Source organism: Manacus candei, unplaced genomic scaffold (assembly GCF_025592945.1).
Source record: "Manacus candei isolate 608988 ecotype Guabito, Panama unplaced genomic scaffold, ASM2559294v1 h1tg000069l, whole genome shotgun sequence".
NCBI classification, from domain to species: Eukaryota; Metazoa; Chordata; class Aves; order Passeriformes; family Pipridae; genus Manacus; species Manacus candei.
The window spans coordinates 2,626,270-2,649,826 of record NW_026138117.1 but is presented as its reverse complement, the minus strand read 5'-3'; the positions used below and the strand labels follow the sequence as shown (position 1 = coordinate 2,649,826).

Genomic DNA, 23,557 nt, shown 5'->3' with positions numbered 1-23,557 from the left:
CAGGGTGAAGTGACTGAATCTCACATCATTCCATTTGGAGGTTAACAAGCAGATTCACTTTTGAATGTTCACTATTTCTGAACTATACATACTACAGTACAAACAAAAAATTCGAAGAGTCCAGCACTCTAATGTCATTACACAAAAATGACCGTAACCCACCTAACTGAAGCCAGAAAGAGAAGAATTTAGATAACATTCACAACGAACCAGGTCCTTGCCCTTCGAGGAACATCACATCACCATCTGGATTGCATGTTATAGGTCCAAAACTTTAACGCCCTTTAACATCTGGAAAGTCCTGAATTCTTAATTCTACCCAAGATCCAGGCTCATTTAGATGTTAGATATTCTGTTTTTAAGAAATAAAATACAATAGTTGCTATTGAATACCTTTCACCAGTCAAGATGCTTGGAAAACTTCAGCTTTAATACCAATTTGAACACACTTTACTAGGGTCAGGAAACTACAGTAAGGCTTGATTTATTATTAGGTAGTGTCTGCATTGTTTCATGTTCATTTAGTTTTCTGTTTAATATTCCATAAATTTTAAGGAGCATGTTACAATAAAATCTCTTTTTCCTCGTAAGTCTTTCACTCTACTACACAAAAAGAAGAAGAGGAAACGTTGTGCTCAAACCCCATAGGTATGTTAAGTAGTTCATCAATCTCAAATTTTTAAATATCATGTAAACACTTCCCATCATGTGCAATATAAGTGCAAATAACATCATGAAAAGCTGTCTCTGTAGTTAGTCTTGAAGTATTTTACATCAAAATTGGTATTCAAGTACATACAGAATCACAGAATATTCTGAGTTAGAAGGCACCCACAAGTATCATCAAAGTCACACTCCTGGCACTGCACACAACAGCCCCAAGTGTGCCTGAGAGCACTGTCCAAACACTCTTGAACTCAGACAGGCTTGGTGTTGTGACCACTTCCCTGGGGAGCCTGTTCCAGTGCCCAACCACCCTTTGGGTGAAAAACCTTTTCCTAACTTAAACCTCCCTTGCCACAGCTTCAGGTCATTACCTTGGATCCTGGCACTGGTCAAGAGAGAGAACAGATCAGTGCCTGCCCCTCTGCTTCCCCTCAAGAGGAAGTTGTAGACCATGATGAGGTCTCCCCTCAGACTCCTCTTCTCCAGGCTGAAAAGACCAAGTGACCTCAGCTGCGTCCCCTCAAGGTCCTTTGTAGTCTTCTCCGCCTTGGAGGGAGTCAATTTTGTATCCTCCCAATTTTGTATCATCTGCAAACATAGTATCCCTTCCAGTCCCGTGTCCAAGAGTACTAGTCTGCAGATGGAGCCCTGCAGAACCCCACTAGTGACTGGTCCCCAGCCTGAAAGCAACCCCATTCACCCCTTTGTGCCCAATCTGTGAGCCAATTGCTCACTCATTGCATGATGTGTTTATCCAGCTGAATGATCGACATTTTGTCCAGAAGGATACTGTACAAGTTGGTATCAAAAGCCTGACTGAAATCCAAAAGATTATATCAACTGGTTTTCCTTGATCATCATCCCACAAAATAGATCTCCACTTGAGATTATAATAAAATGGAAATTATTTTTGGTATAAATTGTAATCTAGGCTCCAGCTACCTGATTCTCACCTGATTTGCTCTGGTGCAAGTGTCAGGGGTTTTGCAAGGGGTAAACTATGTGATAGCAGTTTTCATCATCTTTACTTATGCATAAATGGCTTTCCAATACGTAGAAGAGTATGCAATCAGGCTGCAAGTGTTATCTGTGCTTAAAGCTAAATTCATTGACCATATTATGTCCTGGTTATTTTAAAAATAACTTAATACTGCAAGTAAAACAAAAATTATACTGCTCTCCTTGAGTCTAAAAATTGATATTTCTCTCACTACCATTTAAATATATTGATATTAATTAATTACCACCAAAAAAATGAAAAATATAATTATGTTCTATCAACCTAGTAGATGAGCCCAGGACACCCAGCAGAACTGGGTATAGAAAGATCTTGAAAAACAAAGTATGAAGAAGAAAACTAACGAGGAACTTCCATAATATTATCACTGTGTACCAACTAATAATGAAGTTTGACAATTAACCTTGACGTATTAGAACAGAGGAAGAAAAGGAAATAAATGCATGGCCCTCCCTTGCCCTGTATTTCACATTGTCTGGACTCTTACAATCTCTGGGCTGTACTGTGAATTGCACATACAATCCTTCTTTTACTGTCTCTGGATTTGAACGATTCATACTTGTACTAAGTGGCTGCAAAACAAAATTAATACATGTATGATTCTCCCAGTGCACACTGAATGTCCCCATCATAAGCTACAGGATTGTTCCCACAACTTCTTCCCACAAGAACTGTGCTCATCACCCTTGACAGATGTATTTCAAAATTTGGCACCTACTCATCACACTCATGTTTCAAAAATATCCCACTGCTCAAAACAGTAACGAAAAAAGTATCCAGGAAAGATGAAGATGCACAGGAGAATACTGCCAGCTTTGCTATTCTCATACTTCCCAATTTAAACTGAGTGATAATTCTGCCACAGCAGCCAAGATATTAATTTTCAGAAAAAAATCCCACCTATGAGAAGGGTTGCTACAATTAACAATTCTTTAAAAGTGCTAAGTAGATGTAAGTGCCCTGAGCCTCGATTCTCAGCAATGCCTGGCAGGAATCTGCTGCCTTGGCTGACAGTGGAGGTTTGAGCCAGGAATCTCCAGAGCTAAAAAAACCATGCAGACACTGCTTGATGAGAAGGCCCTTTTTATAAAGGGTTATACATTGTTTTTGTTTAATGGAAGCTCTTCCCACATGTCTAACAGCCACGGGGAGGGTTGAAACTTGAATGAGCTTGTGTGATAGTTACCCTTCCGATTGATATTCTGGGGCTGAAATTTTGGTCCCACCAAACTGAAAACGTAAATTGCCACAGCTTAAACTAAGAAGTATTATTTTTAGCAGGGGACTGGAACATATCACAACCTCTGTGGATTGGTCCAGAAGGAGCAATGTCCAAAACACATGCTCACCATCTGCTTATACCAGCAGCCTCTATCACAAGAGTGAAAAACAAGTGAGAATAGGATTGCCTTAGAGCTCTCTCATGCTGATTTAGTTGTAAATTAGGCTGTATCTGAGCCTTACTTAAAAGAAACAATTTATGTATCAAAACTGAAAGTTTTGAGAGCTAAAAATGAAGCCTGGATCTGCCAACACGAGCGAGAGAAACAGAACTGATTTGCAACAATGGTGATCAATTTTCAAGGGAAAACATTTTTAGAGGTCACCCTTTCTGACAGTTTCTCCACAATTTTAATTTCAGCATCAATACCATAGTCAGAAGAAATATTTTATGAAAAATCAAAATTCAGTTCTTCCTTTATCCTAGAGCTTACCCTCATATATGAAGTAGACTATCAAGGTTTTCAAAAAAGAGTTTTCAATCCCAAGCTGGTACATGTACGAACACTGGTTATATGCACAAAAAAAGCAGCATTCTATGTTTGTCTCCAGTAACTATGTATTACTGGGATAAGCTGGAACAGTTCAGTGAGGAATACTATTTACAGTACATTATCTGAAACAAAATGTGATGCAAAAGCAGTCAAAAGAAGAGACGGCTAAGTGTGAAATTTTCTTTGTAGTCAGCTGCTGATCCACAGATGAGTCATTCATAAAGGCTCACTCATATTTCATCTCATCAGCAGCTCTGAATTTTCTGAAACCTTTTCCAGATATTCAGTTTAAACAGACGTACTTCAGTCATCATGCCACCTTCAGCAGTGCTACAACCAAGAATACAAGGGAGAGTTTTCCTCTCCCCACTACTTTTCTTTGTCAACTCTGCAACATGAGGACACTGCTGTGCCATTTCCATGCTGCAGGAGCTCTTTCTTACACCTGGAGCTATTTGGCTTGTTGGCTTCAACACGTGGACAGAGCTGGACAGCAAACCATAATGGGAGCAGTGAAGCCAACAGGCTGCTCAGCAGGAGCAGCTGGTGGAGCCCTCCTCAACACAGCAAGCCTTAGTGGTATGTATCAGGAATAATTCAGAGAGAACTACCTAAAATCTGGCAGTGGTGTGGCACGTCCATAGCAGTAGCAGCAGCAACATGGGGGGTGGCTGTGCCAGTTTTGGTTTTTCAAATCTGTAACTTCTGATGCAGGACCATGCAAATGCATGCATTAAAAAGAAGAGTTACTGAGCATGAAGAGTGACTGCTTTGCAAAGCAATTATCAAATAAAACACAAACATACCCATATCTGTGGGTTTTGTGGTCTAGAACATTTTTGTTACTAAAATGCCCCTTCTCTACAGTGAAATAAGACTAGGAAAGCATGAAAAGCCCTTTTGCTACTATAAGAGGAGTGTTTATAACCAATGCAAAGCACTGTGAGGGCTTCTATGGGGAAATGAACTCCATCTCAGCCTGACGCAATGCAAGAGACTGCTTCAGCAGTGCTCCCAGTCTTGGGAACCATAAGAGCAAAGTTTAAACTCAGGGCCTGAGCACCAGAAAATATGTTGAGCTGCCTCTGCTCTGCTAGTGCTGCCTCCCAATACAAACAAGTGATTTCCACAGCACCGTAGCCCCTCCTGACTCAGGCTAAACCTGACACAGCACAGAGTTGTCCTGTCACTACTCCCACAGGTTACAACATCTGATGTGGACAATAAATGGACTAATGTTTGTTTGTTTTTGTTTTCATTTGGTTTGATTTGGTTTATGCTTTACTTTGTTTTTCCAGTGCCCTGAGCTAGCACTCTAAATCAGTGACAGGGAGCTCAAGCACATGGTTCAAATACAAGCAAATTCAATTGCTAAAACAAAACAACAACATAAATCAGTCCAAAATAGCAGTCGGAAATAAACTAATAATAATGCCTTCTTCCAGTTTTATATTTGAACCCTTTACAATCTTCTTTCCAGCACAGCATACACTTTGACAGCCATGAAATAGTGGTGACAGCTGCAAAGAGGGCTGCCTGCTTTTAGGCATTCTCTCTTTCTTTAAAAATGTCACTCAGCCCCAAATCACATGAGATTTTAAGTATTTCCCAGGATTAGAACCCTTCCCTTTCTGAAGGGAATTACACTCCATGGAAGCCTGAAGCCTCACCAAAATCACAAACTCGATAATTTCACAGAACTTGCACAAAGTAATCTTCATCCATGTCTCTGAGCCACTCTTACTGAGCAGTATGCTCTCCAGTCTGTGAGCCTCTCCCAGAGCATCAGCACCCAACTCTAAAGCAACAAGCAAGCAACTGTTATTTCCAACAGATTCAGTGATTTGCAAGAGCCCCAAAGGAGAGATTGGAAGTTAATCCCTCTTTACTGACCCTGAAGAGGTCTGAACCAAGGTTGTAGAGATTCCAGATACTGTCTTCCATAGAAGTATGTTCAAAACTCTAGCATAACCATGTGTCCAGCTACATCCATGGATATCTGTACATCATGGTGTGTGGTGGGCATGATCCAGAAGCATGGAAACCATTTTCATTTTCCTGCTTCAGGACTCCAGTGTCTCGAAGCCCTGGTAAACTTTGTCTGAAGTAGATCTGCTAGATGCATTTTCCCTGAGATGCTCATACTGAAATCAGTGGGACCTCTTACCTGTTCTGACCAAATGCCTCTGCTTTGCATTTGCCAGTGTTTCTGAAATGTGAAATTCAAATCTGACATCCTACATCCACTGAATCTGCATGTTCTGTCTATGCTTTGTTTCAAAGATTTCTTTCTGTTTGTTCCTGTTGCATGCTGGCACTGCTTCTCTAAAGGCACTGAATCCAGTAACTGCAACAAAGCTGTGTTCACTTTACCAGCTGAGGCCTCGGGACAGAATGTTTTCTACACAGAATGGGACCATACCTCATTGTTTATCCTGTGTCATTTGAACAGTAAATATTCACAGTTAGTATGAGTACATATGGTTCTACAAAGCATACAGAGTTCCCTTTTGCAGCTGGGACTCCAAGGGACAAAGTAACACACTCTTCTTTCAACTCTGGTGTACTGAATTTGTATCCTTATTTCATAGAATCATAGAATCGCTTAGGTAGATAAAGACCCCTAAGGTCATCGAGTCCGACTGTTAACCCAGCATTGCCATGTTAACCACTAAACCATGTCCCCAAGTGCCACCTCCATAAACCCTCTGAACACTTTCAGGGATGGTGATTCCACCACTTCCTGGGGCAGCCTGTTCCAATGCCTGACTCCCTTTTCTGTGAATAAATGTTTCCTAGTATACAGTCTAATCCTCCCCGGTGCAACTTGAGGCCATTAGCTCTCATCCTGTCACTTGTCATGTTGGAGAAGAGACTGACCCCCACTGACTCCTACCACGCTACAACCATGTCTCTAAGTGCCACATCCGTATGTCTTTAAGTATCTCCAGGGATGGTGATTCAATACTTCCCTGGGCAGCCTGTTTCAGTGTTTGACAACCGTATCTGTGAAGAAATTTTTCATTCATACACGTTGATATTAAACCGGTAGAAAAATCAGAACAGTTCATGATATTGCTTAGCATGGTCCAGAAACAAAAGAAAAGGTTGTAAGTCAAAAGCAAGGCCAAAAAAAGGGTTGATATATGCTACGAGCAGATCCAGCATATAAAGTGCTATGAACTGGGTATGAAAAGCTATATTTTCAGTAGTTAAGATTGTGATTACTTTGACAATACAGATGAATTGATCTCAAGATAGAAGAGCCATCAGACATGGGGTGATATTGGACCCATTAACAAGTCTTGTACTGAATTATGTAAATCATTTAAATGGATGAGATTCACCAGATGGTTTCCACCAGGAGATCTGAACCTTAGTGCATACACCTGCATTACCTGCTTGCAGCTAAAATCTTTTCCATATCTTTCAAATCTGATATGCTTTTATTTCCCCATCTGCATTTTTTTATTATTATGACTACTTATTTTTCCAGGAAAGGGAGTTCATTCTTTCTGATATCTTAGTTCTAAGCAGTGCTGCCAATGTGATGAGAATTTGGTTTCATAATATAGTGGACAAAAATGTGTTTATTGGTTCAGAATTTTTTCACAGATATGAGTGCCGATAATTAGGTGTAGTTCTGCATTAAATTTACTATAGCAGACAGAATCATTAGGGTGAAAAAATATAGCTTGAAATTACTTTTATGATACTGGTTTTGATAAAGAGGTAGTAGTTTAGTCCCTGTGAACTCTTCTAATTTATAGCTGATAGAAAAAACAGTCTTACTCAACAGAACTGAATAAAAAAGCCTCACTGGGAGTATTTTAGTCTAAAAAAAAATGTTCTATTCAAACTGACATGGCTTGTTAACATCATAGACTATTAAATACCTTGAATTTTTCTTCCAGAGATAAAAAAAAAAAGGTATTCACTGGATGAAGTAATACCCCAGGCAAGGAAATAGGCTGGAGTGTAATCAGCACTGACCTTGCCAATACCATGCTTCAGAAATCAGTCTGAAAGTTTCTCTAGGACTTATACTTTTCTGTTGGTCTTAAATAGCAGCAGATGACAATGCTGCACACAACGTTCAACTATGCTGGCCAATTAATTATCATGGCAGAACTAATCCTTTATCTGTTCTCTCCCATGGTAAATGCATCTGCTCTAACTCAAGTGAGAAAAAGTGTGCTCAGATCTTGGATTCCCCCATGTAGGTACTTCAAATCACAGTTAGATTATACTTGATTTAGACAAATAAATGCCTTTGGAGACCTGAGCCTTTATTTTCAGGCTAGCTGCAATCCCACTGTCTTCTTACAGTTACTTGTCATATAGATCATACTCACTTCCATGTCTGTATACTTAAATGTATTCTTCTATGTTGGTTCTTGAAACTAAAAGTGCCAACGTTTGTCCACAAAAAGAAAATGTGGTTGGGGATGTTTTTAAGGAACCTGTTTGTTTATTTCATGCCGACAGTCTTCATAATAAAAGAATAGCGACAATATATATAGATTAAGAAACCTACCCGGCTGCCTTCAAATCTTGAGCGATCATTGTTTGCCTTTGTTGTTTTTTCTGCAAGTTTCTTCTGCCTTTGAGGGCCTTTCCCAAAGAAAATATAGTTGACAAAGGCGTATTCAAGTAAGGCCAAGAAGACAAACACAAAACAGCCCATGAGATACATGTCAATGGCTTTAACATATGGAATTTTAGGCAAAGTCTCTCGCAGGTGAGTGTTGATTGTTGTCATTGTCAGCACAGTTGTAATTCCTACAAAAAGAAAAAAAGAGCATGTCTTACAACTCCAAGCATACCATGCTTCAATTTTACTTTCCTTCTTGACAAATATGCCTTGTCAGTGTGAAGAAGTTTAAAAATTTGTGAAAGATATCCTGCAGGTAACATTACTGCAAATGAAAGCAAAATTAAAGCTTGATGCATTATTATTCTGTTACAATTATTTCCTTCATGTGATCAGGGGGAACAGCTAACAAGGGGGTCTGGCACCCTTGCTGTGAGTTAAGGTAGCTTCATGGAAGCCAGTCTAGGTGTACTGGAAATCTCTTCCATGAAGCCAAACAGGAAGAGTGTTCATATAGATGGTGAAAGGCTTCTCCAACACAGATTTAAATTTTTAAGAGTTAAACAGTTGGTTGACCTTGGCTCTGTAAGGCCCCCCCTTTAGCAGATAGAGAGAAATAGGCACCTTTCTAGAGCAGTTTATCCCTTCTATTTTAGACATCTATTTCTGGAAGGACAATATATAAGTGGAATTTGACAAGCAGTTTGGAGCTGTAGGCTAATTACATAGAAAGAAGTGAGGTGAGCAGCGAGAGGCAGACAGGTATATGCATTTGTGGAAAGAAAAAGGAATAACAGCAGCATTTTTATAGTGACCAACTGGACAGTAATAAAATATCCAGAACAATCTGTGAGGTTTTTCAAACCTCCAGTTATTTATCTAAGGATGCACATAGCACCTGAAGATATATTACAGAGCATTGTTTTGAAAATCTGGAAAGAAAAGCGAATTTATTGTCAGTCTGCCTGAATTCACAATAAACTGCAGGATCTGTATCTCTGCTGGAAATTTTATGGGAATCACAAATCACAGGTTGCTGAAAACACTGATTTGTGGAATAAGTCTACATTTCAAGGCAAGCCATTCTATTAGGTTCCCTCCATTACTATTTTCACTGATTCCATAATTATACCATCAGTTTGTAAGTAATCACTAAAATGCAGGGAGAACAAAAATAAAGGATGAAAGAAAATTGCTACCATATAATAAAGCACAGCTTCTTTTACCTGAAGAGACAGAAATAAAGACAATACAACTCAAAATCAAGCTGTCAGTGTAAACAGTGTCACTCCAGGGAACTGTAGTAGTACCCTATGAGATTCTGTAACATATATTTTGTATATTTAGTAGGTCAGCATCATGTGGTTTTCAGTGCTTTTCCTCTAAGCTGTGAAACAAGTGTGAGTTGATGTCAGATGTTTGCTGATCCAGAAGATTAAGCACAATGAACAGAAAGGTGACTATCACTAACCAAAGGGAAATATATTCCCTGGGAGATCCTGAAACCCTGCAGGCAAATGTCCTTCTGAAGATCAATGATTTATTTTAAAGCACAGCATCCCTTATGATAAAAAAATAAGACAATCCTGTGATTACAGCCCTTCCCATAAGTGAGAAATCTAGAGATTATTTTTCTCCTCACTCAAAGGACTCCATTTAGGAACTTCTAAAGCTAACTAGCAAAAAGTTGAGAGTGCAGAATTGATAGGTTTGAACATTTCTCTTGACATTAGCCCTGTATCAGCATCTACCTGCAGTGTCCATAGCACACAGTCTCTGGAATGAGCTGACCTTTGCTCCATACCTCGGCTCCACTCTAGAGGCAACTATTTGGTTCAGAGTAGCAAGGGACCAGGGACAGGAGCAAAACATGGAAGTGCACGAACCAGAATCAGGTTCTTGCAGAGAATACAGGCTTCCTGTAGGGGTTGAGTAAAAGCTTGTCTCTCTGTCCCAAGAACTGCACAGGGAATGCTTCCTCTAACAAATACCTAGGCCAGCAGGTATACCTTCTCTGTAATGCACTTTTCAGAGCCAGCTACATACATCCAAAGGTGCTGTATTGCATTTAATACACTTCATATCAGCTTCAGACTTATAAGGGGGGCTATACAAACAACCTAGGATAAGACCCATGGTACTGAACTTTATTACACAAACATCACAGACATAATCATCAATGCACTAATTGTTTTTCAGAAGAAACCATTAGATGGATTTTCATCCTCTCCAAAGGACTATCAATCAAAAATAGAACATTTGGTCTCCTGAGTTTGCCTTGTACTCTCTGACTTTTGTTCTAATAATTGTCTTACAGTACTTGATGAACTTGTGCTACACAGAAATTGGCCACAGGAGACAGTCCTGTTCCTTAAACAAGGAAAAATCTTAGGAACCTATTATAGAAGGGCATGGAATGTCACTGGGTTTGGTAACTTCTGTCTAACCATCTGTTCTCTGCAGTTCTGGCCAGTATGTAAAATCTAGATGCTGACTGATGTGTTTGAAGTGCTCCCCTCACTTGGTCATAGTGTCTCCAGTGGAACTCAGGTATCCAGTTCATTTATGAATATATCAGAGATGTTTGGACTGTATGTCCCACTTCCTATTAAGCTACTACTTAGCTGCAAGCTGCTGAACACACCTGACCTGTTGAGTGTGTCATGCCAGATTGAATCATGCCCATACATGCCCAGTTAATCCACAGTATCTGCAGTAACTGCAGTTAACCTAAAATATCTTCAGCTACCCAAGTTCAGATGCTAGGACGTAATATGATGAAGCACAGAGATATAGCTGTCTACCCTGCCTGCTTTGGTCCGTGGCACCTTGGGAGGTATGGGGTACAGAAATGGGAAATCACATAGGCATGGGTAGGAGTCTGGGTTTGCTGTGGTACATTACAGAAAAAGAAGGGAACTAGGGAATATCTTCCTGTTTTAAGAAAATAAAAGAGTACTTCAGGAAGTTAGCACAGACTTAGTGGCAAGCTCTGGGTAGGAAGAACGTGCTATTGGGAAGCACAGAATCTGGGACAACATGAGAGGCAGCAGTATTCATAAGGATTTATAGATCCATTTAATCTTCCTTAGCTATAGCTATGCTTGAGTATGCTTCTGTAAAAGATTAAGTATTTGCTGTGAGATATCGTCATAGAATCTGTCCTGGTTCTGGCCAGGACAGGGTTAATTTCTGCAGTAGCCAGGAGGGGTCATGGCTAGGACCAGAAGGTTATTCTATACCACTCACTGCTGGGGGGTGGGGTGGGGTGGGTGCAGTTGGGTCCTGAGTTCCCCAGTGAGTATTTCTGCATGTGAATCAATCTCTCTTTGTACAATTTTGTTATTAATATTGTTGCTGTTATTAATTTTATTTTCTCATTGCTGTTTTTATCTCAACCCAGGATCTTTGCCTTCTGTGCCTCCAGTTCTTCTCTCCAGCCATCCACAGTGAAGGAGGAGGCAGAAGTGAGCAGCATCATGGTTTTCATGGTAGCACTAAATTGGAGAATACCATTCCTAAACCATGACAGAATCACCAAATGGTTTGGCTTAGAAGGGACCTTAAAGACCACCTAATTCCAACCCTGCTGTCACGGGCAGGGACACCTTTCATTAGATCAGGTTGCTCAAACACACTTCCAACATGGCCTTGAACACTTCCACTACTTCTCTGGGCAACCTGTTCCAGTACCTCACCACCCTCACAGTGAAGAATATCCTCCTAATTTAAATCTACTCTCTTTCAGCTTGAAGACATTCCCCCTTGTCCTATCACTACATGACCTGGTACAAAGATTCTCCCCAGCCCTCTTGTAGGCCCCCTTCACGTACTGAAAGGTACCATAAGGCCCCTCTGGAGCCTTCTGTTCTCCAAGCTAAACAAACCCAGCTCTCTTGGCCTGCCTGGAGAGGTGCTCCAGTCCCTTGATCATCTCTGTGTCCCTCTGGACTCACTTCAACAAGTCCACAACCATCTTATGCTGGTGATCCCAGAGTTTGATGCAGTACTCCAGGTAGGGTCTCATAAGAGTGGAGCAGAAGGACAGAATCACCTTCCTCAAACCTGCTGGTCACACTGCTTTTGATGCACCCAGGATACAAGTGGCTTTGGGGATTGCAAGTGCACATTGTAGGGTCATGTCAAGATTCTCATCAACCAACACCACCAACCCCTTCTACTTAGGGCTGCTCTCAATCCATTCTCCCCCCAACCTGTACTTGTGCTTGGGATTTCCTGACCCACATGCAGGACCACTGACCTGGCCTTGTTGAACTTCATGTGGGTCCACCCCTCAAGCTTGTCAAGGTCCCTCTGGATAGCATGTCAACAGCACAATTTTCTAGTCACCTTCCCTTATTTAAAGGATCCTTTGATCTGAAAAGGTCTTGGACAGGGATCACCAACCTGTACCAAATCCATGTTTTTCTGTCATGAGATAAATGGCATTTTAGGCTTCATAAACGCGCACTTAACCCACCATTTATTCTGAGGGTTAGCTGGAGTGTTATAGATGATGTGCCCCTGTGTGCTGAACTAGCAATGGTTCTTGAAGTCTGTTCCTGCCAGTGTCAGTTAAAAAACCCAGGACCTCAGGAGGAGGCTTGGAGCCTTATTTGTCTTCCCACGCTGAGTTGGACTACAAGCCCACGCTCAAGTATGACTGTGGGGCTGGTCTCCTAGATGAAGTTACTGACAACAACATTAACTTTGATGAGAACAAGTCTAGGACCTGTACGAGCAGCTCATGTCAAGAGATTTAGTGGTAGCTTCATTCTTGCATGCAGGGGAAAACTTATCACTTTTGAAGCAATACTGGATGACATGATTTTGACGTAAATTATTCTGGAATATCAAAACACTGACATCACACTGTAGTTTTTAACAACCTCTGAAGGCTACATTCAGTATGGCATTTTAAAGTCCCACTCATTCTTAGCACATACCAAGGGCAACTCTTGCTGCTGATGCATCATAATTGATCCAGAATGACACCCATGATAAAATGGTAATCAGTATGGAGGGCATGTAGGTTTGAAGAATAAAGTATCCAATATTTCTCTTCAACCTGAAGCTCAGTGAGAGTCTTGGATAGGCACCTGAGAAAAGAGAGGGGAAAACAGCAATTTTTTATACTGAAGAAAAGATACTTGTGGATAGCTGCCTTCAGTTTCTGCAGAAACTAAAGCACGCACATTTTATGAGTTAATATGAAATCTGCAGAACACTACGGAAAACACCTTCACTGTATTACTCATTGGCATTAAAAGAAGCTTTTCAGTGAATATAGTGATGTCCAAGTAATTTGTATTTGGGAAGAGACAGAATAAGTTACTTTGGATTACTGAACAGATGGGTGAGCACTGGTTAGTTTTTAAAAATGAATGTTTAGGTCTCCAAGTAAAATGCTTATCCAAGTACAGTTTTCTGTATAGCATTTATATTGAGAGGATTAGTAATGTGCATACTTTTTTATTTACAGTGAAGAGTTCGTGAGATGAGACTTCTTAATTACATTTGAACTATGAGAAACATGCTACATGTGGTGTTAAAAATAAATTGTAATGAATCCCAGTGAGGAAAAGACTTCAGACCAGATCCTCTAACATCCATGAGAGCCAGACAGAATTTTTCTTCCAAAAATATTCCAAGCAAAAAAAAGTTGAATTTATACGTGTGTGTGTGTGTGTACATACAGGATTCATGGATTGTTACAAATGGAGCAAATAAATAATGAAAAAATAAGAGCCTCAATGTCAATGCTTCAAACAAAACATCTTATTACTTAACTTCAAATTGGTGTACATCAAAATTGATGTTAATCTTACTGAATATATTTTATATATTTAGAAATCTCAAATGGTTAAAAAAAATTGTGATTTCTTTCACCCAATGCTAAGATGATTAAATCTGAGTACAGCTGTATAAGAAACAGGTAGTCATTCACACAACATTAGCTTCATGATTTCAGTGTTTGCACTACCAGTCTTAGCTATGATACTTCTAACAGCTCATCTAAAAGATCTAGTTAGTCAACATTCTAAAAAACATTTCAGCACATGTTGAGAACCCAACTAGATATTAGATCAGTTCCCACCCATTCTAATGCAAATTATGAGCAAGATATGAAAGATTACACCTAGAGACATTAAAAATTACAAACTTCTCTTTAAATTATGTTTATATGCTTGCATATGAGCTTAAGAAATTGTAATTTGCCCATATACACAAGAATGACGGATTTCCTAAGAGAGAAAGAAGGAAAAGAAAATTGTAGATTTCTCTTCATCACATTCCTGATAGTTTGGTATACTTCGAGCCATACTACAGAAAAAATGCTATACCGTTTCTAGGCAGCAGAAGCATCTAGGGACTATCAAACTTGTGCAAATATCCTTAACTGTTTTATCAAACAATCTCAGCACAACTATCACTGGGAAAAGAAATATCTGGTAGATGTATCTGATTGCTATGATTACTTCAATCAGTAATAATTTTTTCCAGGATGAAATTTCTTCTAGTGTCACCAAGAGAAGTATATTTGGTGGAGTCAGAAGAAGGTATTTCATCACAAAAATCAGACTAAGGTTTTCTGCTAAAGCAGTCAACACAATTTCCAGCAAAGAATAATTTATACTGCAGCTTGCTTAATATCTTCATTTTCCAACGAAAAATGTTTCATTTCAAAAAACAAGTTCTCTCATTGAAACCAGGTCTTCTATTTTTTGTTTCCAGAGTTTAACTTTTTCATTGAGCTTCTTATGAAAAGGTTACCATGGCCTTGTGGCTGCAGACTATGTATATAAAACAGGAGCATACCCTGCCATCATGAAATACATTAAAAATGCAGTAGACCTGATCACCTTCTTTCAATAAGAGTAGAGCACCAGAAAGAAATCCTCATAAAACTCTGTTGACAAAAATTATTTCATACAATACACCACTCACACAAAATCTCCCATAAAATACTGATACTATGATTAAATAGTATGAACTGAATCACTGAATCACAGCATCTTTTTGGGTTGTTCGAGAGCCAAGGACCCTGGATGCACTGGGTAAATTCAGAGAAAGAAGAAATTTGCCATTGATAAAGCACAGAAAATGGTGTAGGTGAAAGAGGTGTGTGTCAACAGTGGAGAGAAGTAACGTGTCAAGCATGTCAGTAATGTTCAGTAACAAAATCCCAAACTGAGAAACAGTATAATGGAGTGAACTTTGGACATTTATCTTGAATGCTTCACCTGTGACCATTATCCATTACCTCATGACCATCTCTGCTTAATTAGGTAAACTAGTGAGACCTGGCCTTAGAGGTGGATTCCACAGCTGGTCTCAAGGCCAGAGATGTCAACATAAAGATGTTTCATGCACCAGGTTCTTTGTCCTGAAGCTAGAACCCTATGAACCATACCCAGGGCCAGGGCTGTCAGTGCTTTCTGTTCTCCTGCTCTAGAGTTGGACCTGACTGTAACAGAGAGATTCAGTTGTGAGTCTGACTGTGCACTGGTCCTTTTGAGGTGCCCTATGACATCTCAGACACCAGCAAGCATACGATATACTCCCTACATCTTTTTGATCAGCAGGTGGAGACTAAGAAGACTGCACTATGCCCTCTCAAATAGCAGTTGATTAAGCAACACACTTGAACTGCATACACATGAGCCTGGTATCTAAGCTCCAGTTCATTCAGTCAATCTGGCAAAGGAAACCTAGAAAATTATCCATCTCCTCCTAAAATGGACTCCTATGGGTGTACTGAATTTGTCTCCAGACTCCACCGACTATATGGAAAAGATTCTGATCAACTAGGACACCTAGTTCAAATGTAGACAATGAAACTATATTCATGATAAGCCAGTGCAAGATGAATCCAAGCCCTGCAAGTCTTAGGGTAGATTTTGATGATTTGAGGCTTCTGGGCAATCTAACTAAAAGTCTTGCTGGCATTACAGCTGCTTACTGGAGGTGACACATTGCTCAGTTTCACAGGGGTAAATGGAATGTCATCCTGTTTTGTGGTAATTTTACAAGCTTGAATTTTATTGGCAGGTCTGTATCTCAGAAAATTTGGAAATAATTCAGTCTTATAGAATCATATCATAGAATCATAGTTAGGGTTGAATGGGACCTTAAAGATCATGTAGCTCCAACAATTCCCTACATGGGTAGGGAAGCTTTGTATAGTTCAGTTTGTATAGTATACTTTTATATTATATGATCTTATAAAGTATAGTATAGTCTTTGTATAGTTCAGGTTGAAACTGAAGCATGAACCTGAGGGTTCTCCTTTAGGTAGCTCTCCCTGAGACTACAAAATTTGTATTACTTTCATCTGTATTGCTCTTATGTCTTCATAAATTATCTACTGGCCCTGCCTCCAGCCTGCCATCTCTGCTGTAGTATTTCAGCTCCAGCAAAAAGGCCACAGCAATCTGTGGCAAAAAAAAAAGAATTAAAAGAAGGTCCATTCTTTATTTCCCCTATTTAATTCCACCTCTTTTCTGGATGGCTAAAGTTCAGGGAAAAGGATAGGTCCTAACCTTCATGGACTGTAAGTCCAGATCTTTATCTAAGAAGGACTCATCTTGTAAAATTTATTTAATATATGTTGATTTCTGAGTGAGCTCAACAATTACACTGTTACTTGCCTAATTATGCTTGGATAATGATTTAGCAATTAAGGCTCAGTACATTTAGAGATTAATTACCAGGAAATTCTGGTTGCTAACTTTCCATCAAAATTTGGGTTTCTTTATCTTGTTATCTTGTTTAGCCTTTTTATTCTTCCTCCCATCTTATATCACATGTTGATGTCTATAGGCTAATTTAAATACTATAGAAATAACAGAATTTGAATGGAAGTATTTAAATCTAACAGTACTGAGAATGCAGGCATGAAAATAAATACTTAACCAACAACTGAGCCCCAAATATTCCTCTTTCATATATTTGGGCACTTGGTAAAAAGAGATTACTTATTACTGTTCCAATTTCATTAAAATCTAGCAAGCTGAAATATCTGACTTCAAGGCTAAATTAGTCTCTTGCTGTTTTATCTAAGTATGAAACAAGATAACAGAGTTGGTCAGTTACAGAATTCTTATTTTAATATGTTCTTCTGGGAAGGTTCTTTGGCTAATTGGAAATGCACTTTACAGACTGATCTTTCAGAACACAGCAAATATTTAATTTTCAAATCTTTTAAGATTACCCTCCTCTTACCAACAAGTTGCTAATACGGCTTTGACTGCTACGTGACTTGAAGATTTTAGGTGGTATTTTACATATCCCCATTCCTGTTTAATATCTTAGCATTTCTGGATAACAATCATTTAGGAAGCAGATTCAGCTCACAGGTTTGGCACTACATTTCAGGTGTTTAAATGCAAATATTTGCACATGGATGGAGCATAAGCTCTCAGTGCAAAACCATGGAGATTTAGACTTACAGCCAGTTGATTCTAAGGATGTGATTTGCCAGCTGATTCTAAGGATGTGATTTAATTGCCTATACAGAGATGCTTAATGCCATTGGAGATGTGACAGGCTAGAGAAGAGCAGAACATAATACTAGTCAAGTAATCAATACTGAATTACTTGATTGTGGACACAGGACACAAGGCTGTAAGACTCCAGAACAGCTAACCAGGATGCTCTACAGCTTCCCCAGAAGCAACAGTGTAATGGTTTGGTCTAGGCCTTCTCTGGCAACCAGCTCAAAACCAAGGAAGTACCTATGTCCCAGTATTCCATCCTATTTTTTACGTAAGCAAACGTATAAATAAGAAGGGGAGAGGAGGTTCTTTCTACTTCTCTTCCGGCGTACTTGGAGAGAGCAGCTCTCTCCGCAGGTCCTCCAGCCGTGGCGGTGTGGGCCTGTGGTTTGTCGAGAGGCCGCGTCCTTCTACCTGAGTTCAAGAGGCAGATGCAGTGACTGTGGACTGAGACGTTTCTGCTTTTCTCAAGGAAAGTACTGAGATTTTGTTTGTTAGCTCTTATTGACTGCATATATCTGGGTTTTTTTTCCTTTTTCTTCTTTTTGGGGGTGTTTGGGGTTCTCTTTTATACGTATATAGTATTGTAACTGTATATAAATGTAATATATGTAAATATATATATATATATATATATATATATATATATACACTGCTTTGTTTTGTCATATCGGGGGTTTTTTGTAGCTTTTCTTTTCCAATTCCTTTCCCTGTGTTCCTAAGAAAAGGGAGGGGGGAAGGGCTTTCGTTGTGGTGTTAGGCACTCAGCAAGGAGCCAAGCTCAAACTACCACACACCAGATACTTATGTTTGGGCAACTGAATACCATCTTAAGAGTATTCACTTTACAGAATAGTTGTTTGTGAGTTCAGTAGCTCTCTAGACTCTATTAGCAGCATTGATTTGGTATTATTCGATTATGGGCTTAATTCGGTTACTGACACATGGGGATCCAGTGCCTTTTTAGATATCTTATGGTATCCTGTATGGCCTTCAGCTGGTGTTAGGATAATCAAACCAGATACTTCTTTTTCATAGCAATTTAAAAACTACTTGCTCTCCATCACGAATAAAGGGAACAGGCTACTGTGCATGGCTTTGCAGATAACTCCTAGACACTTAAAAATTTTATTTAGTTCTCAACCAAGTGTTCTCCTTTTTAAATGGCATGACCATACCTGTTTGTCCACTAATCTCAGATATGCCATTTTCTAGACTTTCACTCACACTTGCTTATTTTCCCTAGACCCTCTTCGATTGACCCTCTTCGACCCACAACTGTCTTGAAGAGTGCTACCCTTGACCACAAATACTAAGCTCAAGCACTACCAATGTAAATCAGACTCCTTTTTATTACATGATTCATACTTTTGTTGTTTGTTCCCCCCCAAAAAAAGATGTTATTGGCTCATGTTCAGTCTGAGATCAACAGGAACCCTAGATTTCTATGCACAGATCCCTGGTCTAATCTGGCATTCCCTCTACTGAATTTGGATAGGAATAATTAGTTGTACAGATGCTGTATTCTGCATTTGTCCATATTGATCTTTATACCTTTTTCAGATGCATTTTGCTAATTTGGCAAGCTAATTTTTAACTTCCATGCTATACTTTAAACAGGCATACAGTTCCTCCATTAATCTTGCATCTCTGCACAACTTTCTGTCATTATCTATGGGGGTTTCCTATGCTTTTCATTGCTTCTCAGTAGTAATTATGTGAACAGATTTTTCCTTTTCATAAATTACACAAGATTATACAGCACTGTTCCTCATGAAGATAGGAGAAATAACTAACCCAAAAGCTGTTTATGGCACAACTCTGAAGTCTTCTTTTAGTTTTATTCAATCAAAGCACACTAGGACTGAAAACTCTGAAATGTTCACTGAGATACTGTGCTCAAAGAACTAATATCTTCTCTTGAGACTTCAGTAACCTCAAAGCCAAAAGCATGCCTGATTTATTTTCTGCAAAAATGTAGAAACTGACCCTAATTACTAGGACCATAATAAAGTCTTGAGAAGAAACTTGAAAGGAATCTGCTGACTTTATCTATTGGATTCACTACCATGCTTCAGATTTAGATTTAAACATGGTTTTGAGAAACAAATGTGATGTTTCCTCTGCGTGCAAATACTTGTCACAGAATTTCATAACTGATAAACTACCATTTTCATAGTGTCCTGTACCAAAGTAATAGTAAATTCAGTATTGTGTCTTCATAAGTGACAAAAATTATATGTTCCAGAAAATGGTACAAGAAACACGGAGTAATCCATTCTCTGTGACTGTGCCATCCTACTCCCTAATGACAAGTTATCTCAAACCCTGAAGTATGAGGCTTTTTTACTCCTTTCACTAGTTTTTTTGGAAAGAACCGTTAAGATTCTGAAAATTGGTCAGTCACAGAAAAGAGTACTCCTAGTTTTTACTCTCTCTGGTATTTGTCACATATCTCTTTGAATTTCTCATTTTCCTGTATTTTACAGCTCTCTCTCATCTCTAAATTACTAAATCATGCCTTTACTGAAATATTTCATACTGAACTAAAAGGTGGCCTTGGACTGTCATAAAAGCTTCACAAATAAATTCTCTGTATTCTCCTTATTGTCTAAAAGAGCCTTCCTACAAAAGTATATCCAGTCCTGTGGAGGGGCAGGTAAGCCCTGGCTGCCAAAGGTGACAGTAGCTTCAGAATGTAAGGATATAGGATTAGAGTATCTGATTCTCTGTAGAAAAAACTCTTCCATTCACAATGATAAACAAGAACAGCAGCAGTTGGCAAATCTCCTCATACTAATTTCAATCCCAGCAATATTTACATTTTGTTCTGAAATACAACTCATGTTTCTGTGTACTTTGAAACAGATGCTGTGTCCAAAGAGTGGGTGAAGTGATGCTTACAAACATGATTGAGCTGTGCTTCATTTGTTCGAGTGTGCTGGGACAGATGGAACAGCACACTCCTGTGGTCTGAAGAGCACTGAAAATCTGAAGGTCCCAAATAATGAGTCAAATAATGGCCCCACATGTGCTGATGGCTTTCTGTGTTGCTTTGGTCTTGTCGAACATAACAACATTTTCCTATACTGGTGTCTAATATCAAATATGTAAATCAACACTGCACCTTGTCATCTGAAGACATGCAATGCTGTGACTTACTAATAACTTTTATTACACCTTCAAGCAAACAAGAAGGAAACACAGGAATTTCATTTTAGCATCTTAACTATGATGACAAACACACTGGCTATGTATACAGTACTATATACTCATCAGTACAAATCAAGATATAAAAGATATTACATTCACTATACAACAATAAAACAAACATGCACTGATAAGTTGCAAGGAGGTGTTTATAAAATTGGTAGCTTTTTGACCTATATGTTTATCTGCATAAACATATTTATGCAGATCAGTAACCCTGTAAGGTACATTTAAACTCATAATTCAGAAGTGAATGACTTCCTATTTATTTAGATCACAGATATTTAGATGTCTAGTTAAGTATCACATAAACACGAAAAAGAAAAATAAACAAGACATCACAGACTCATAGAATCATAGAATGGTTTAGGTTAGAAGGGACTTTAAAGATTATCTAAGTGGGTTGGGTTAAAGACTATCTTAGTGGTTTGGGTTAAAGACTATCTAGTGGTTTGGGTTGGAAGGGACCTTAAAGATTAACAAAGATGTCCCTGCCATGGGACTAGCTTTCTCAAAGCTCCATCTAATCTGGCCTTGAACACTTCCAGAGATGGGGCATTCACAACTTTTCTGGGCAACCCAGTGTCTCATCACTGCCCCAGTAAAGAATTTCTTCCTATACCTAATCTAAATCCACCCTCTTTCAGTTTGAAGCCATTCCCCCTTGTGCTATCACTAAACATTTTTGTAAGAAGTCCCTCCCTAGTTCTCTTCCTGGCCTCCATTAGGTACTGGAAGGCTGCTAGAACGTTCTCTCTTCCAGGCTGAACAACCCCAAGTCTCTCATCCTGTCTTCATCCGAGAGGTGTTCCAGCCCCCTGATCATCTGTGTGGCCCTCCTCTGGACTTGCTCCAACAGGCCCATGTCTTTCTTGTTTTGGAGGCCCTAAAGCTGAATGCAGCATTGAATGCAGGTCAGGAATGACATTTCATGGGCTGCTACCTCCCAGCTTTGTCAAGTAATTTCTTTAGACAAACATGCAATACAGACTACATATCATGGTTGGTAATAATGATTAATTATCATTAATACAACAGTAATTTTCAGACACAAAGGAATTAAACACTAAATGACCAAATGGCAATACTTGCCTGTGGCAAAGACAACATTCTTTGACACCAGTCTGTATTCCACAATAGAGAACTGAGGAAGTTCAATCCTCTCCACGCCAGTGACTGCGTTATCTCCACCTCTCCAGTAGAACTCTATGTCGTCAGTTGTGTAGCCATCTGCAGGCAAAGCAGGAGAGTAAGTCAGAAATAACAGCAGACTGAAATGTAGCTTCAAACATGCAGCCTGTCATTTGAGACAATGAAAAGAACTGGAACAGCTGGAGAGCTGTATCGTATTTTGCCTGTGGGAAGGCCTCCCGAATAGCTGTGCCATTACAGTCTGCCCAGGAATTTTAAGCAAAATACTCTGTTTTCATTTTATTTATTTTTTTTATCACTCACATAATATTCAGGAATGGCCACAATGAGAAGAAAACACTATCCATTATTTAAGACTAATTTATTATTTAATTCTGAAACCAATTGTATATTTATGCTGCTAATCACCAAAAGAAGATAGATTATTCAGTGAATACAGAGAAACATAACTGAGGCAGACCTTTTCCACTCACACTAAACAGTGTGAGTTGCACCATTTCCATTAGCTTCTGTAGTGGAGGACTACAGCTGAATATAGAATATATATACTAGTATTTCCTGTATACGGCCCACAATTTCCAGCCAACAGCAGAAATGGAGCAGGAACTCCTGAAGCGCAAATACACATCTGTTGGGACACAATCTGTTTGGGACACAATTGCAAATCATAAATGGGGTCAATCTGAAGGCTCAGGGGGTGTCCTGCAGCAAGACGATCCATGCAAAATAAAGCATACGGAAAGAAAATAGTATTGCAGATTTTGCTCTCTTGAAAATGAATCTAGTTAAAATACAAATATTCATCTCTTCTATCAAAGATAAGCATTCAGTCACTACCTCTGCCAAGTCAGGCAGGAATACTAAATGACTTCATTCTGTCCAAAACTCATTTTTCTAGGATGCATTCATCTATCTAGAAATGGGTGAATCCTTATATTTTTAATAAGTCAAATAAACAGACAAACAAAAAATCCAAATGGCGATAATTACATGATTCACAGTGTTTATAGACACACATGTAAATATTACACAGTTCTATAAAAGGAAAACTGCCATGCACTTGAACTAGATTTTACACGCATTTTTTATGTACGTACAGCTTTCTATTTCCAGAGTACAGTTTTGTTCATCCAATGGGTATCTTCTCAAGTCCATCATACAAGCAGCAGTGGTTGTGATTCTGAAATACAAACATCAAATACTTTTACTATATAGTCAGTAATCCAGGTTTTGGTGATGGTGTAATCTTTCAAAGTGATGACTCTGAAGAACAGTTTACAATAACTGAGTATCTGGTCCATATTTTTCATTGAGCAGCAGCTTAATACAACAGCAGTTACAGTGACTTTCAACAGAACAACTCACTGTGACTTACCCTTACACAACCAGTCCCTTTGGAGTTCAGTGGACCTATTCATATATGCAAATATTACAGGAACATTTACTGAGATTAAAAGATATGATTCTATAACAGAAAACGTGAAGTGAAAAAGGTCTGCTACAAATGTCAAAATGATTAGAGCTGTGTGAATAACTGATTTCTTGGTTTTGTGGCAGCTCTAGAAAAAAAAATTCTGAAACGTTGGAAAATAGCTTTAAATCCAGGAAAATGCTTTGTTTCAAAGTTGAGGAGACTTGTCTAGGT

The 23,557-nt window shown here is 39.0% G+C and overlaps 1 protein-coding gene across 6 annotated transcripts in view; it reads right to left on the bottom strand.

The window, feature by feature from the left end:
- The window catches only part of GABRB3 (gamma-aminobutyric acid type A receptor subunit beta3), a 115,699-nt gene that overhangs the window by 4,954 nt on the left and 87,188 nt on the right, over window positions 1-23,557 (bottom strand). For all 6 annotated transcript variants that reach the window (XM_051806903.1, XM_051806907.1, XM_051806906.1 and 3 more), the window contains 4 exons: window positions 23,010-23,092; window positions 21,853-21,990; window positions 13,000-13,152; window positions 7,997-8,241 (listed from right to left, as the gene is read on the bottom strand). In XM_051806903.1, coding sequence (XP_051662863.1) covers window positions 7,997-8,241; window positions 13,000-13,152; window positions 21,853-21,990; window positions 23,010-23,092 — 619 coding nt within the window. The remainder of the gene's footprint in view (window positions 1-7,996; window positions 8,242-12,999; window positions 13,153-21,852; window positions 21,991-23,009; window positions 23,093-23,557) is intronic.